Source organism: Tenrec ecaudatus, chromosome 7 (assembly GCF_050624435.1).
Source record: "Tenrec ecaudatus isolate mTenEca1 chromosome 7, mTenEca1.hap1, whole genome shotgun sequence".
NCBI lineage: Eukaryota > Metazoa > Chordata > Mammalia > Afrosoricida > Tenrecidae > Tenrec > Tenrec ecaudatus.
Genome location: NC_134536.1, coordinates 160,824,554 through 160,841,369, shown reverse-complemented (window position 1 = coordinate 160,841,369; position 16,816 = coordinate 160,824,554). Strand labels below are relative to the sequence as shown.

The window sequence follows — 16,816 nt, the reverse complement described above, 5'->3', positions numbered from 1 at the left end:
GGGTGGTGGCATTTATTTCATCGTGTGGTGGCATCCATCAGGGCCTCCCTGTGCTTCCCTAGGCAGCTCCTGATGCCCGTTTAGACCGCTCTGCCTTTCGGTTCCCGGGACTCGCGTGTCCGTGAGAATGGGGTCGGGGGCGCCCTCCACGCTCTTCCCGGTCGTGCGTGATTCAGTGGCGCACATTATAACCACCATGCATCTCCACTGTCAGATTGTGCATCACGGGCAGCACACACGCCGTGCGCCTCTGACTTGGGGACCCTTTACACACAGTGGGACGAGTCGGGAGTTGCTCGAGCTTTGGGCAGATGCAGCCGCTGCCACAATTGAGACGGGAGACATGGCCACTGATCCTTTTCCCCGCCCATCCCTGTAGCCTCGAGCTCTGGCAACCACCCACCCGCTTTCTGCCACGCTCGACGGCCTTTCTAAGACTGCCAGCTGTCGAAGCCTATGAGATGGAGGCTTTTGCATCAGGCGTTTTGCATTTGGCGCATGGTTAGGCGCTGGGCCAGCTGACTGCCAGGTCAGCGGTTTGAAACCACTAGCCGCTTGGAGGGAGAAAGCTGATGCTGTCCACTGTGTGAAGAGTTAGTCTTGGAACCCGCAGGGGCAGTTCTACCCTGTGCTGCAGGGTCGCTGTGCGTCGGTGCTGGCCTTGACCCGGTGCCAGTGACTTTGCTCTGGCGGTGCGCACGGCTTGTGCCCAAAGGCTGGTAGCTCAAACTCCGTGACAGCACGGCGGAGGGCACACTGGGCCGAGCCCCTCTGTAGAGGCGACAGCTGAGCACATGCCATGCAGCTAGTTCTGCCCCAGAACCCGCCGTCGCCAGAGTTGGGCTCCCCCAGGACCCCGGCTTTGAGTTTTCTTGCACTTTGCATCCGGCTCGGGAAGCCCATCCACGTGGATTACTGACCCCCACCCCCTTCCCGCCTCCATCTCCCCGAGAGGCTTTCGGTGCAGCGACAGACCCTCACCCATGTCTTCTGTCCCTGATCCAGCCGCCAAGGAAGAAGGCGGAGACGCGACTGAGGCCCCGGCCCCATCAGAGCCCGAGCCCCGCCTGGGGCCGCTCACCGTGGAGAAGTCAACCACGGACAGCCTGCATCTGTCCTGGGTGGTGGAGGAGGGCCAGTTTGACTCCTTCCTGGTGCAGTACACAGACGACCACGGACGACTCCGGATGGTCAGCTTGGAGGGTGACCGCCACGACGTCACCATCTCTGGCCTGAGATCCTATCACAGATACCTGGTGGACCTGTATGGTTTCCACGGTGGACGGCGGGTGGGTCCTGCCCGTATCGAGGCCCTGACTGGTGAGTGGGTAGAGCCCTGGCCGCCCCCCGCCCCCACACCACCCCCCGCCGTGGCAGTCCACGACCTCCCTCCACAGCTGGGCACAGAGAAGGGCAGAGCCCATGCACACCCTCTCTGTGTCTCCATCCAGCAGAAGAGGAGGAACCTTCGGAACCACCCACGGTCACCCCGGAGCCTCCCTCCAAGCCTCGCCTGGGGGAGCTGACTGTGACTGACACCACCCCCGACTCCCTGAGCCTGTCCTGGACGGTCCCCGAGGGCCGCTTTGACCACTTCCTGGTGCAGTACAGGAACGGGGACGGGCAGCCCAAGGCCGTGCGGGTGCAGGGGCACGAAGACCAGGTGACCATCTCGGGCCTGGAGCCGGACCACAAGTATAAGATGAACCTGTACGGCTTCCAGGATGGCCAGCGTGTGGGCCCCATTTCAGCCGTTGGAGTGACTGGTGAGTGGGGTGCAGGCCCTGGGCGGGAAGCCACCTTCCCTGGTGATGCTGGCTGTGGTGTCTGTGTGCCTTGTCCCTGCTGCTCCCTGGGGCCTGACTGGTCCTCCTTGGCAGGGAAGGGCAGCTGTGAGCAGCAGGGCTGGTGGCTGCCACCTCCTCCCACCTGACCTGGGACTCGGGGCATGGTGGTGAGGGGTTGACCCAGGAGGGCTGCCCAGCCCAAGAGCAGGCTTGTCTGAAGCAACCTTGGGATGCAGTCATGGCCCTGGCTGGCTTCTCTGTGCTTCCCCCTGAGGCCCTGAGCACATGTCACAGGGCCCCCTCTTCTCTGTTTCCCTGCTCAGCTCCAGAGGAGGAGACCCTCGCCCCCACAGAGCCCACCACGGAGGCCCTAGAGACCCCCGAGGAGCCTCTCCTGGGCCAGCTGACGGTGACAGGCTCGACCTCGGACTCGCTGGACCTGTCCTGGACGGTGCCCCAGGGCCACTTTGACTCCTTCACTGTGCAGTACAAGGACAGGGACGGGCGGCCCCAGGCAGTGCGTGTGGGGGGCGAGGAGCGAGAGGTGACCGTGCAGGGCCTGGAGCCGGGGCGCAAGTACAAGATGCACCTGTACGGGCTCCACCAGGGCCAGCGCGTGGGCCCCGTGTCTGCGCTGGGACTGACCGGTGAGTGGGGCTGGGCTGGGTCAGGGTGTGGAGCACGGGCCTGGGAGAGCGCCCCTTTTCTCCCAGCTTCCTGGGCGCAGGAATGGTCTCCATAGCAGGGAGACTTGAATGCATACTGCAACGCGGAGGCGCCTTCAACAGCACGTGTGGATGGCGGCCCAGTGTGCTGCATGTCACACAGATCCTCATGACGCTCACGCTGCGGGTCCGGGGGCCTGACTCTGAGCAGGAACCCTGGGCCCGCACCTCACCCTCCATCAGAGCCTCCTCCCCAAGGCCCGGGTGCGCTCGCTGTCGAGGGTGGGCAATGACAGAGCCCCGGTGGCAGTGTGACCTGATAGTATCACCCAGAGCCTTCTGGTTTGCATATTAATTCAATGGGTGGGCCGGAGCGGGGCACTGTGGGAGGTCCTGGGGTACCACAGACACCCACATTTCTGGGCACACAGTCCTGGGCACAGGTGCTGAAGCCACAAGCACAACTGCATTGGAGAATCAGGGGGGCAGGGTCTCCAGGCCCAGGCTAGCACTGGTCAAGGTCCTTGGAGCTCTTTGCCTGCCATGGGGACCCCCTAAGCGCTAAGATCTGCAGGTTCCAAGATCTTCAGGTCCGTGTAGAGCAGAGGCCCAGAGGCAGGAAGCAGCCTGGCACAGCAAGGGCTGGGGGGATTTTGTCCGGGTATCCTTTGAGGTGAGGCGGTCGCCTTGATGGGCTCCCAGAGGGGAGGGGGCAGCCATGGAGCGTGGGATTCCTTCCAGAGGACAGGAGGTGGCTGTACAGTGTTCCGCGGCAGCCTGACCTGTCTCATTGGTCATTCTTGGTAAGAGTTGACTCTGCTTGGGTGACACACGTTAGTTTCCCAGTCAGGAGTTCGGACCCGGGTGGGTCCGCGGCGTTGCTTGTCCTCCCCACAGTGCGTCAGCCTGCTCCCTGTGTGCACTCGGGGCTCCTCCCGTCCGTTTGTCTGGGTTCCCTGCCCCTTCCTGCCTTCTCATCTTTGTGTCTGGGCAAATGCTGTCCTTTAAGGAGCCCCGGAGGTGCTGCCGATTAGGTCTTGGGCTGCTCACCGCAAGGTCAGTGGTTCAAGGCCACGAGCTGCTCCGAGGGGGAAACATAACACTTATCATGTCCCCGTGAAGACTCACCACCTCAGAAACCCTGTGGAGTCACATGGGGTCAGCGTCAGCTTCATGGCGTTGCGGTGGTTAGGGTGGGTTACATTTCTGGTCCTTCACAATTGATATTCCCGCCCCCCCCCCCCAGAGTCGTTTTAAAAAGATACTTAGAATGGATTGGGTGGTCTGTTTGTTATCTCCGTTTTATTGGGACATAATCTAAGTGTGACACAGTTCAGTTCCCATCAAGAAGAATTGTGTAATCATCACCACAAGCTATTTCAGAACATTTCCTTCATTCTTTTCTGTCTCCCCCAAACCACTTTCTTGGGAGCTAATGCAGCTATCACAGGGTCCCGGAGTTGAATCACATCATGCGGTATTGCGCAGGTGCGCCCGCCGGAGGCCACGTTGCTTGTGAGCGTGACTGTTGGCTTTAAAGGCCCGTCTGTTGCTGGGTTGAGAGGTGGCCCTTCAAGAACAGATTCAGTTCCACTTCGAAGGGTGACTTAGGACCGGACCCGGAGGCTCCTCGGGGCTACGTTAGACCAGCAGGTCTGGTCTTCCATGTGAACTTGAACTTGGTGGGATGTTTTTCTCACATTCTCACTGGGGCCTCCTGCTGTGCCCTCAGGCAGGCTCTTCTGGGCCTCAGGTGGGAGGACACTGTGGTTCCTGTGGACCTCTGACTCCGGGCCTCTTTGCATTCTTTACTCGATCTTACGCAAAGGGCTGAGACGCGATCATCGCTCTCTCCTGGAGTCTTTGCTTGTCTCCATTCTACAAGGGCACCTCAGATGACACTTGCAAACGTCCACATGCCCAGTCACCACTCACCAAAGGAGGTTGTAAAACATGGTTCCCATGTGCTGTGTTACACCGAGACGGAAGCCCCTGGCCGTCAAAGTCAATGGCTCAGTCGTGTGCGGTTTTGGCTACATGGAAGAAGTTTCCATAGCCGTGCGCTGCAGTACAGATATGAACGTACATGCAGAATGTAACCAATATGTATGCAGGCAGCTGTGCCCACAGGGTCACCTGGATATAGGCCAGTAGGACCTCCCGCACTAGTTAGCCCACCTAGCTGCCGATGTATCTGTTTTCTGTAACACCGGTGTCTACAATGTTTCCCCTTTGGGAGTGCTGCCCATGTATCTGCTTTCTGTAACACCGGTCTCAACAATGTTTCCCCTTTGGGAGTGACTTGTCTCAAGCAGGATGACCTCCACACATGTTGTCCTTGATAAAAACTCAGTTCCTTGGGGGGGAAATCGATGGAATGGCTGGGGGTGGGGGGCTGGTGAAAGAGCAAATAGGAGTAGGGAGATGAGGAGAGAGGTTGTAACTGTGGGGGAGGAGATGGCAGCCCAACCAGGAGAATGGAGTGAAGTGGGGAGGAGGGAAGTGGTCCTAGAGGAAATAGGAATGACACAGTGTCCTTTGGGGTTCCATCCCAGGTGGGGAGAGGGAGGAGTCAGGGCACACTCCCCAAGTTCTGGTTGGGCACTAAGTGTTCTGCGCCTCTTTGGGGAAAATGACATCCTGAAATCCTCAGTGAAATCGTAGGGAAGGGATGTGCCTTAGGCAGATCTGGACCCAAGAGAGGTCAGTGGGGGTTGAGGAGAGGTCTCATGGGATGTCAGTGGACAGTGGGACAGCACAGTGGCCTGAGGGCCAGGGGAGAGCTCACTGCAGGGAAGGTTCCACAAGGGAGGAAAGGGGTCCCACCGACGGGGAAAGCATCTTTCCTGCTGTGTTTCCTCTGTCCCTCTCTCTCCATGTGCTGAGACCCGGGATGAGGTGGCCTCACTGGTCCCCTGTCTCTGTCATCTCCAGAGGAAGAAGTGAAGGTGACCTTAGCCCCACCCACGGCAGCCCCGGAGCCTCCCTTCAAGTCTCGCCTGGGGGAGCTGACTGTGACCGACGCCACCCCCGACTCCCTGAGCCTGTCCTGGACGGTCCCCGAGGGCCGCTTTGACCACTTCCTGGTGCAGTACAGGAACGGGGACGGGCAGCCCAAGGCCGTGCGGGTGCCGGGGCACGAAGACCAGGTGACCATCTCGGGCCTGGAGCCGGACCACAAGTATAAGATGAACCTGTACGGCTTCCAGGATGGCCAGCGTGTGGGCCCCATTTCAGCCGTCGGGGAGACTGGTGAGTGGGGTGCAGCCCTGGGCGGGAAGCCACCTTCCCTGGTGATGCTGGCTGTGGTGTCTGTGTGCCTTGTTCCTGCTGCTCCCTGGGGCCTGACTGGTCCTTCTGGGCAGGGAAAGGCAGCTGTGAGCAGCAGGGCTGGTGGCTGCCACCTCCTCCCACCTGACCTGGGACTCGGGGCATGGTGGTGAGGGGTTGACCCAGCAGGGTCACTCAGCCCAAGAGCAGGCTTGTCTGAAGCAACCTTGGGATGCAGTCGTGGCCCTGGCTGGCTTCTCTGTGCTTCCCCCTGAGGCCCTGAGCACATGTCACAGGGCCCCCTCCCCTCTGTGTCTCCCTGCTCAGCTCCAGAGGAGGAGACCCTCGCCCCCACGGAGCCCACCACAGAGGCCTCGGAGACCCCTGAGGAGCCTCTCCTGGGGGAGCTGACGGTGACAGGCTCGACCTCGGACTCGCTGGACCTGTCCTGGACTGTGTCCCAGGGCCACTTTGACTCCTTCACCGTGCAGTACAAGGACAGGGACGGACGGCCCCAGGCAGTGCGTGTCGGGGGCAAGGAGCGAGAGGTGACGGTGCAGGGCCTGGAGCCGGGGCGCAAGTACAAGATGCACCTGTACGGGCTCCACCAGGGCCGGCGCGTGGGCCCCGTTTCTGCACTGGGGCTGACTGGTGAGTGGGACCAGACCCTGGTCAGGGTGTGGAGCACGGGCCTGGGAGAGCGCCCCTTTTCTCCCAGCTTCCTGGGCACAGAAATGCTTCGGTCATGGGGCCTCCTTTCAGACTTCTGTGCACAGCCAAATATCCTGGCAACTCATTAGAAGGCAAACCTGATTCCTTGGGTCTGAGCTGGGTCTCAGGATGTCTTGCCAGCAGGAACCTCCAGGGTGCAGAGTTCTAGGCTCCAATGAAGGGGTGGTGGTGTCTCAGCATTTGTTGACATTTACTTCACCTCCACCCATGCCCCCTCTTGAGCTCTGCCGCTCTCCAGCTGAGCTGATACGGGAACAGCGGTCACTCCCCTCAGCCAGGAGAAGGACACACTGGCACATTGCATGACAGTGCCAGGTCAAGTTGTGCCTGTTCTCAGACTGAGTACAGCCCCAACTGGCCATGGTCACAGGCGGCGTGCTCTGATGTTGACATGCCCAGAAGTGGTTGGGGTCCACTAGACCACCCGGTGCCCGCCAGGCTCCCAGCAGCCCTAGGCCAAGCAGAGGGCACCAAGGGGCTCTCAAATGCCAAGCTTCTCCCGTCCTTCTCTGGGGGGAAGCTTTGAGGTTGCCACCCAAATTATACAGTCAAGGGGAGAATCAGAGCACAGAGATTGCTAGGCTCTCTAGCAAGGGCTCCCAGGGAAAGGCAGGCCTGCCTCCTGCCCCCCACCCCCACCTGCCCTTGAAGACTCCCCCTAGATGTAGGTACCAGTGTTGAAGGAAGGAAGAGGGTTGGATCATTCACCCTGCAGATGGAGAGGCCCCCAGGCAGGGGCCAGCATGGGTCTGGGGCTTGCTGAGATGTCCCTGAGAGCTTTGGAGGTGGGGAGATAATGTTGAGATGTGAGGGGTGTGTGGCTTCGGAGGGGGGGTCGCAGGGGCGGGGAGGGGCTGCAGGCAAGGAGGGAAGGGGACACCTGCTCCTGGCGTAAGGAACTCCTTCCAGGACAAGGAGGCTGGCTGTGTGCTTCTCCCTGAAGACCCAATTCATCTTCTGTTCTGAGGTGTTAAACACGCATTCTGGCTGTTTGGTGAAGAATGGGTGGGTGGGGAGGAGGGGGGAAGCCTGCAGTGGGCAGAAAGGGTTCCTCACCAGAGGAGCGGGGTGGAGGTGGGGGATGGAAGGCCTCAGGAGGCACTTAGGCAGGAGGCTGGCACACTCTGTCCCTCTGGCAGCTGTGGGCCAGGGAGGAGGGCACGACAGAGGCAGGCTGCTGGTTGACCAGTAGGTGCTCAGGGTTTTCTGCAAGGCACGGGTCCAGCAAAGGAGCATGTTTTCCAGCAAAGGCTTGATCAAATGGAAAACAGACACCAGACAGAGTCCACTGGCAGGGGACCCATGGCCAGTGGCTGTGTGGAAGTGAGGCCACAGGCAAGGTCGCAGGAAGTGACCGGACGTTGATGAAGGCATGGGGGCCTGAGGGCCAGGGGAGAGCTCACTGCAGGGAAGGTTCCACAGGGGAGGGAAGGGGTCCCACCGACGTGGAAGGCATCTTCCTGCTGTGCTTCCTCTGTCCCTCCTTCTCCACATGCTGAGACCAAGGATGAGGTGACCTCACTGGACCCCTGTCTCTGTCATCTCTAGAGGAAGAAGTGAGGGTGACCTCAACCCCACCCACAGATGCTCCAGAGCCTCCTTTGAAGCCTCGCCTGGGGGAGCTGACTGTGACCGACGCCACCCCCGACTCCCTGAGCCTGTCCTGGACGGTCCCCGAGGGCCGCTTTGACCACTTCCTGGTGCAGTACAGGAACGGGGACGGGCAGCCCAAGGCCGTGCGGGTGCCGGGGCACGAAGACCAGGTGACCATCTCGGGCCTGGAGCCGGACCACAAGTACAAGATGAACCTGTATGGCTTCCAGGATGGCCAGCGTGTGGGCCCCATTTCGGCCATTGGGGAGACTGGTGAGTGGGGTGCAGGCCCTGGGCGGGAGGCCACCTTCCTAGATGATGCTGGCTGTGGGGTCTGTGTGCCTTGTCCCTGCTGCTCCCTGGGGCCTGACTGGTCCTCCTGGGCAGGGAAAGGCAGCTGTGAGCAGCAGGGCTGGTGGCTGCCACCTCCTCCCACCTGACCTGGGACTCGGGGCATGGTGGTGAGGGGTTGACCCAGCAGGGTCACTCAGCCCAAGAGCAGGCTTGTCTGAAGCAACCTTGGGATGCAGTCCTGGCCCTGGCTAGCTTCTCTGTGCTTCCCCCTGAGGCCCTGAGCACATGTTACAGGGTCCCTTCCCCTCTGTGTCTCCCTGCTCAGCTCCAGAGGAGGAGACCCTCGCCCCCACGGAGCCCACCACAGAGGCCTCGGAGACCCCTGAGGAGCCTCTCCTGGGGGAGCTGACGGTGACAGGCTCGACCTCGGACTCGCTGGACCTGTCCTGGACTGTGTCCCAGGGCCACTTTGACTCCTTCACCGTGCAGTACAAGGACAGGGACGGACGGCCCCAGGCAGTGCGTGTCGGGGGCGAGGAGCGAGAGGTGACGGTGCAGGGCCTGGAGCCGGGGCGCAAGTACAAGATGCACCTGTACGGGCTCCACCAGGGCCGGCGCGTGGGCCCCGTGTCTGCGCTGGGACTGACCGGTGAGTCAGGTGCACAGGGCCCCTGGTGTATAGGGTCTCTGGAAAGCCTCTCTCTCGGGCCCTCCACACTCTTTCATGGGGACTTGGGACTCTGAAGCCTTTACAACCTGCCCCTCCCTCCCCGCATCCACTCCCACTGCAGGGCAGTTTTGAGTCTGTATGGAAGGCTTGAGAAACCCAGACCCTGCTGGGAGAGGCCCCTCACGCAGTCATTCACAGACTTGTCCGTGGCTCTTATGTCCACCTGGGAATTTCAGGACCTCCTTTAGAGCTGTTGGGACCTATCCCAGGAACATGAGCTCCTTCCCCATGCTGTCCAGAAAATGTCAACTATAAACAGAGGCGCAAGGTGGAGGGAAGCCCATGGGGATCCCATCCCGCTTGGACCCCTTGCCAACATCTGGCCCCTGTGGCTACTCTGTCCCCCACCCACTGCTCACCCTCCGCACCAGGTTACACTGTCTGGTGGACAGCAGGCTGAGGTATCAGCGTCCACTGTTAAGGATGCACTCCACTGCGTTGTGGTGTTTATAGAAATGTGTGCCCATCACCACGCACCAGTTTTAGAATGATCCACTTCAGAAAGAACCCCTGTGTCCATCCCACTCCCACACAACCCTCCGACTACACCCCTGCCCCGAGTCTCCTCCAGCTCGCTAATCAAACTCCGCTGTCCTGAGTCAGTTCTTACTCACTGGGGACCTAAGGACAGAGCAGAGCCGCCGCCCCTGTGGGCTTCTAAGGCTGTTAATCTGTAGGGTGAGTCTCTAAGGCTGAATTGTCCTGGGAGCAGGCAGCCCCCTCTTTCTCCCAAAGAGCATCACTTCATGTGAATCCTGGCTTTTGTTAGATGAGCGGCCTCCCTACACACCCAGGCCCCCTTCGACTGTCATAGGGCAGTCTAGTTAGGACTTCTTGGTTGTACATCTTCACAGAAGCAGGAAGTCTATAATCTCCCTTCTGAGGAGCAGCTGATAGATTTGAACCGACCACCTTATGGTTCACAGTCCAGTGCTCCACCTAGGTATTGGCACCATCAGACCTTCCCCTGAGCCCGAGGCAACCATGGATGTACTTCCTGCCTCTGTGGCTCAGCCTGTGCTGGACATGGCAGCCCGTGGTATTGGTGGAGTCACGGGGTGGGCGGTCTCTGGCTCGGATTTTCTTTCGCAGAGCATGTGCCTGAGGTCTGCCCAGGTTGTAGCATTGATCAGCGTTTGGCCCCTTTGTATGGCCACGTCATGCTCCATTGTATGGCTCTACCACTGGTATAGTTAAAAGCGAATCCCCACGCCCTGTGTGTCCATCAGAAAAAGGGAAACCCGAGGGGGGCTCGACTTTGGGAATAACCCCGGTACAATTACCTGTACAAATGAACCCTCATTCCCGAGAGCAGCCAGTGGCTAGGCACGGTCTCATCATGGTTGATTGGCAGTTTATGGATGGAATCAGGTTCAGCTAAGGAGGAGGCCTGGGAAGTCGGGGAGGTGGGCGTTTAAGTAAGGACAGCATCGGGGGTGACCTTCGGGCAGAGACTGAAAGGATGTGTGAGCAGGAGCTAGGAGTGCCTGGGAGAGATCATGCAGGTTCGGTGGGAATGGTCCGTGCCAAGGCCCTGGGGTAGGAGGCTTCTTTGGACATCGGAGAGGTGGCAAGGAGATCTGTGTGGTTGCCACAGCGAGACTTGGCAGGATAGGCTTTATGGTCAGGATAGGCCTTAAGGAAAGCTGGCTCTTCCAACAAAGGGATGGGTTCTGTTTGCATCTCTCTCCAGCCCCCGAAGAGGAACCCCCGGTTCCTGCAGCCCCATCTCCCACCACTGTCCACGACCTTCAAAAGCCACGCCTGGGGGAGCTGACTGTGACGGACGCCACCCCCGACTCCCTGAGCCTGTCCTGGACGGTCCCCGAGGGCCGCTTTGACCACTTCCTGGTGCAGTACAGGAACGGGGATGGGCAGCCCAAGGTGGTGCGGGTGCCGGGACATGAAGACCAGGTGACCATCTCGGGCCTGGAGCCGGACCACAAGTATAAGATGAACCTGTACGGCTTCCAGGATGGCCAGCGTGTGGGCCCCGTCTCGGCCGTCGGGGTGACTGGTGAGTGTGAAGTAGGGCGCTGGCCTCCTGGAACTGCACTGGGGCCCCTACTGTCAGTGGGGGTGTCATGGGCTCTGAGACTCAGCCTCCAGAACTCCAGAACTCCCGGGAGTGCGTCTGCTCCAGTCTCCTCTCCACACCATCGGTGTCACCCCGACCCGTCATCTTCCATGCAGAAGCTTGTGGGTTCTATGAAGAGGCAGGGCTGCCAAGCCTCAGTCAGGCACGGGCAAGGGCGTGGGGAGAAAGAATCGTGGAGAAGCCCCAAGCCCTCCTGGGGAAGGACGTTGGGGACAGAGGCCTCCAGGCGGCTTCGCTTCCTCCAAGATGGGGAAATAAGAGGCGCAGGCAGATCTACCCGCAACCTGTTCTGGCTGTGTGAGCTCAGCAGTCATTCAGCCTCTCTGGGCTTGCCTTTTCTCTTCGTCGGTGAAGATAGATGGTCCCACCCGCCTTACAGGTCTGCTCAGCTCACGCACAGTCAGTGGTGACAGCCGACTTCCCCTCCGGAGGGAGCTCATTTAAAAACCCAAAGCAACAAACACTCACTGCCATCAAGCCAATTCGGGTTCCTAGAGACCGTACTGGACAGAGTAGAACTATTCTCGTGTGTTTCTCAGGCGGTGACTCTTGAAATGAACAGAAGCCTCATCTTGCTCCCACCGAGCGGCTGGTGGTTTTGAACTGCCGGCCCAGTTTTTATCGACCCAACGCACATTTTACCAGCCAGTCTTGGGAGGGAGGTCGTCCACCCCGGAAGACCTCCCAGGGCCAACTCTTATAATCTCTGATTTCAGTGCAGAAAATTGCGTCTGTCCCGAGAGCCCCCAAATGGATACCTATTTATGTAAAAACAGCATCGGATGCCGTTAGGGCGCACACCGCAACTCCCTGCATGGGTCAGCACCAGTTATCCACACTCATTGCTTCCCGTTAATTAACACACCATTTTCCTCTGTCTCTAAGCTCTCCTCTAGCTATCCCCCCGCCCCCCCCCCAATGCTTATGAACCAGCTAAAATAGATGTCTGAAACTTGATGGTTGGGCCACTCAGCTATTTGGCTGGCAAACCCTGCCCAGAAGGGAGGACAAGAAGAGCCCATGCCAACAGAGCAGATGATCCCCCACAGGGCAGGACTCGGGGTTGGGGGCATAGGGGTCTGGGGCGCCAGGGCAGGACCACTCTGCTCCCAGCAAGAGAAAGAAGTACAAGGCTGGACAGACCAGCCACTAAGGTGGCCTTCTCGCCAGTTCCTGTCTCTGCCCTCGGATGTGCGAGCCAAACTAATTTCTGTAAATGCCCTGAGAAGTCATCTTTTACCTAGTTTTCTGCACGCCTAGCAAATCCTATCGGTGGCTTTCAATTATAGAAGCATCTTTCCTCACAGCTCAGAAGTCAGAATTCAGGGCCCGGCTCTCACTCTGCTATCTCTGGGAAGGGGGCAGGGTGGTGGGTAATCCGAGTCTCATCTCCTACTTGGGCCGGTGGACCGGTCTATCCCTGTCATTTTCAGAGAGCGTGGGTCATCCCCCCGTCTCCTTTGTTGGTGCCTGGTCTGCTCATCAAGACGGGCAGTCTCAGAAACTCCCAGGGGGTAGTTCTGACCCTGTCCTACACGGTCTCTCTGAGTCGGCATTGACTCGATGGCAGTGACTTTGATCTTGGAGTCTGCTCTTTTATGCCTCCTAGGCCACTGGCACAAGACATAACACACGCTGTGACGGTCTCACTAACAGACCCAAGGACTCCCGACCCACCAGGGAGATGACAGTGGACCACGGTCCACCCAAATCATTCCAAACCCATCGCCATCCAGTGGATTCCAACTCAGAGTGACCCCATAGGACGGGGTAATCCTGCCCCTGTGGGTTTCCAAGACGGGAGATCCTTATGAGAGGCGTCCGGCACATAACCACTACCCCACCAGGGCTTCTAGCTTCAGGCACTGAGATTAAGACTTAAAACATATTTGGGGTGAGGGGGTACAATTCAAGCCCTACAAGTTTAGAAACCAAACTGCTGCTAAAGGAAAAGCTGTGGGGTGCGCTTCTTGACCCCCCAACCCCCACCCCTCGCAGCCGAGACAGTGCAGCCTCGTGGCTTCCCCCCTATGGGTTGCTGAGACTGTAACTGTGGAGGGGAGTAGAGCTGCCGGCCACGCAGATCACAGCCACGTCACCACTAGGCCTGCACAGCTCCCGACCCGCCAGGTGGGTGAGTCTCCTGGCTGAATCTGCCTGCTGTGTGTGGTGCTGTGATCATAGGCCATCGGACCCACTGAATGGTTCTCCGGGAGTTGACTGTCCCGGTGTCATGGGGTCCTGGCCCTGCCGGTTTTGACACCCCCACAGGTGTCTGCTCTGCACACTCAAACTGGGGAATGATGCTTCATTCTGAGGCATGACATCTAGGGTCACGGGGTGTCTGGGAGAAGTACCAGGGCCCCTGGCCAGAGGTCCCCCCCTGAGCACAGCTGTTTCTTCTCTGTGCCCCACCATCCAGCCCCACAACAAGAAGAAGCAGTTACCCTGGCACCAACGGTCCCTTCCACCGAGCACCCTGAGCCTCCTTTGAAGCCTCGCCTGGGGTTGCTGACTGTGACTGACGCCACCCCCGACTCCCTGAGCCTGTCCTGGACGGTCCCCGAGGGCCGGTTTGACCACTTCCTGGTGCAGTACAGGAACGGGGACGGGCAGCCCAAGGCCGTGCGGGTGCCGGGGCACGAAGACCAGGTGACCATCTCGGGCTTGGAGCCGGACCACAAGTACAAGATGAACCTGTACGGCTTCCAGGATGGCCAGCGTGTGGGTCCCGTCTCAGCCGTCGGGGTGACTGGTGAGTGGGGTGTAGGCCCTGGGCGGGAGGCCACCTTCCTAGGTGATGCTGGCTGTGGTGTCTGTGTGCCTTGTCCCTGCTGCTCCCTGGGGCCTGACTGGTCCTTCTGGGCAGGGAAGGGCACCTGTGAGCAGCAGGGCTGGTGGCTGCCACCTCCCCCCACCTGACCTGGGACTCGGGGCATGGTGGTGAGGGGTTGCCCCAGGAGGGTTGCCCAGCCCAAGAGCAGGCTTCTCTGAAGCAACCTCGGGACCCAGTCATGGCCCTGGCTGGCTTCTCTGTGCTTCCCCCTGAGGCCCTGAGCACATGTTACAGGGCCCCCTCCCCTCTGTGTCTCCCTGCTCAGCTCCAGAGGAGGAGACCCTCGCCCCCACGGAGCCCACCACGGAGGCCCCGGAGACCCCCGAGGAGCCTCTCCTGGGGGAGTTGACGGTGACAGGCTCGACCTCGGACTCGCTGGACCTGTCCTGGACGGTGCCCCAGGGCCACTTTGACTCCTTCACCGTGCAGTACAAGGACAGGGACGGGGGGCCCCAGGTGGTGCGTGTTGGGGGCAAGGAGCGAGAGGTGACGGTGCAGGGCCTGGAGCCGGGGCGCAAGTACAAGATGCACCTGTACGGGCTCCATCAGGGCCGGCGCGTGGGCCCCGTGTCTGCGCTGGGGCTGACGGGTGAGTGGGGCCGGGCTGGGTCTGTGCAGAACTTTGTCCTGGTGGATAACAGCCTGAGCATCTTGCTCCTTGGCCTGAGGATGCGGCCCCAGGCTCCCCTCTCGCCCTGCTCTGGGGCCTCTCTGCTCATTCGGGGAGCTCTGGCCTTTGTTCTCTGCAGCCTGGTCATCCCTCCTGGTGACTGCTCTCTGGTGGTCAGCCGCTGGCCACCCACAGGGGTGGAAGGTGCCAGGCCCAGGCCGCCCTTGACAATGGTGCATCTGGGGGAAGCACCGCAGGGCTGGCCAGAAGGCGGGAAGGAAACAGTCCTGGGGAGATGTGGTTAGTGGGACACAAAGGGACATTCCAGCACATTGTATTTCCCATTGTGTCCTGTCTGTGTTGCCCCGACTTTCTTGAAAAGGCAAGCGTTGCTTTTTTAACCGGGGAGATGGCAAATCAATGCTTGCTCTCACGTCGCCCCTGCCCCCTGCTTCTTGCCACCCCTACAGTTCATTATTCTCAGATGGGAATCAAGTTCAGGTTTCTAGTCCATAAGAAAGAAAGCAATTCAGAGGCCAACAGCACGGTCAAGTCAAGCCTGCCTTCCCTGGCCACGCTCAGCCTGCTTGTTTGGGGCACCTTGTGTGCGTTTCTGTGGGTGTCAGTTAACCCATTCCCTCCCACAACCGATACTTCAGAGGACAAGTAGTTGCCCCTGAGATACCAACAGAGGGTCCGTGGGTGGGGCCAGTGATTTTCTCTTGACCCCCGGCTTCCAGGTTGGCAGTTCACGTCCGTCCACCCAGCAGCGCTGAGTGTGAGTGAGTGTCAGCCACGGGGAGCCATCAGGGGTCCGGGCCCCACGCTGACACACACTCCGTGGCCCCGACGGCTCCAGGAAGCTTCACTTCTCCGTGTGTGTCCAGACAGGACTCTGTGTGGAGGACACGGGGCAGAGGGGGAGGTCATTAGCAAATGGGCGTTAAGAACCAAAAGCACAGCCGGGAATAGCCTGTTTATTCTCCACCATCCCGCTCATATTTTGCCTGGTAAAGGAAGCAGCAGCTTTTTACAAACACCGAATCGATTCCAAACCCACGGCGCCCTAGACGCCACGGGCACCCAGTACGACCGTGCTGTATTGGGCGGTTCCTCGCCATAATCCTCACGGAGGCCCCTGGCAGAGCAACGGGTTTGCCCTTCACGACCAACCTGAAGATGAGCAGTTTGAACTCGCGGTGCCAGGAAAGACAGGCCAACGGTCGGCTTCCATGCAGAGTGGCCAGGAAACAGGTCGCTACCAAGGCGTCCATGCCGGCCCATTAGGGCCCTGCAGGGCAGGGGGAACTGCCCCTGCGAGCGTTTCTCTCTTAGGGCAGCTGGTGCCTCAAACTGCAGATCTTGCGGTTAGCAGTGCTAATCCAGAACCCCCTGACCCCCACCCCCGACCCCCTCCCCAGGCCTCCTCCGTAGAGCACAGCCCAGGAAGCCCTATGGAGCAGCGCCCGGGCACCGGGGCTTGTCCTCAGTTGTGTGGAAGCAAAGGCAGCGCGGTGGCTGTGGGGGCAGCTGGCCTCTTGGTGTGTTCCAGGTTCCAGCTGGCCCCCTTGAGGTCCGGAGTCCGGTGTGAACTGTCCGCTGCCCAGAGGGGCGGTCATTCAGAATACGGAGCAGAATCACTGACCAGTGGTCCCAGCCCAGCGCCGTCCCCAAGCCCCCCACTCCCTGCCCTACGGCTCCCATGTTATTTCCTCTTCAGGATTTCAAAGATCAAACCCACAGCTGGCTACTTGTAACCAGAACTAGCAACATTATGGAAACTGACAAAACTGGGAAATGCTCAACTCCTTCCCTCTGCTCTGCGGCGGAGTTAGAGTAGCGGGGAAGAGTTACAGTCTCTGAAAGGGAATGGGGCGCTGGGGGAGGAAGGTACTTCTACCCTGTCTTGTCGGCCGCCCAGAGTCCAAATCGACAGGAAGGCAGGGGGTTTGGCTCTGGGGGCTCAGTCTTTATTGAAGCAGGTTGGCATGTCTTTCTTCCGTGGCACCTCCCGGTGGGTCCAACCCGCCCAGCTTGAGGCTAGTAGTTGAGAGCAACCCTGATGCCCCGTCCAGGGGTTCACTGTCCATGAGGACATGCAGAATTCACATCCCTGCCTTTCCCCGTGCCGGAGTTGCCTTCCAGCATGTCCAGGAGCTCGTGGGCGATCCTGCCGTGGGCACACATTACATCCTGAGCAT

At 59.8% G+C, this 16,816-nt stretch overlaps 1 protein-coding gene across 1 annotated transcript in view; it reads left to right on the top strand.

Moving 5' to 3' along the window:
• The window catches only part of TNXB (tenascin XB), a 55,815-nt gene that overhangs the window by 24,780 nt on the left and 14,219 nt on the right, over window positions 1-16,816 (top strand). Inside the window, exons 16-24 of the mRNA XM_075555417.1 lie at window positions 1,006-1,320; window positions 1,452-1,766; window positions 2,141-2,434; window positions 5,411-5,704; window positions 8,012-8,320; window positions 8,673-8,990; window positions 10,765-11,088; window positions 13,604-13,924; window positions 15,307-15,309. Coding sequence (XP_075411532.1) covers window positions 1,006-1,320; window positions 1,452-1,766; window positions 2,141-2,434; window positions 5,411-5,704; window positions 8,012-8,320; window positions 8,673-8,990; window positions 10,765-11,088; window positions 13,604-13,924; window positions 15,307-15,309 — 2,493 coding nt within the window. The remainder of the gene's footprint in view (window positions 1-1,005; window positions 1,321-1,451; window positions 1,767-2,140; window positions 2,435-5,410; window positions 5,705-8,011; window positions 8,321-8,672; window positions 8,991-10,764; window positions 11,089-13,603; window positions 13,925-15,306; window positions 15,310-16,816) is intronic.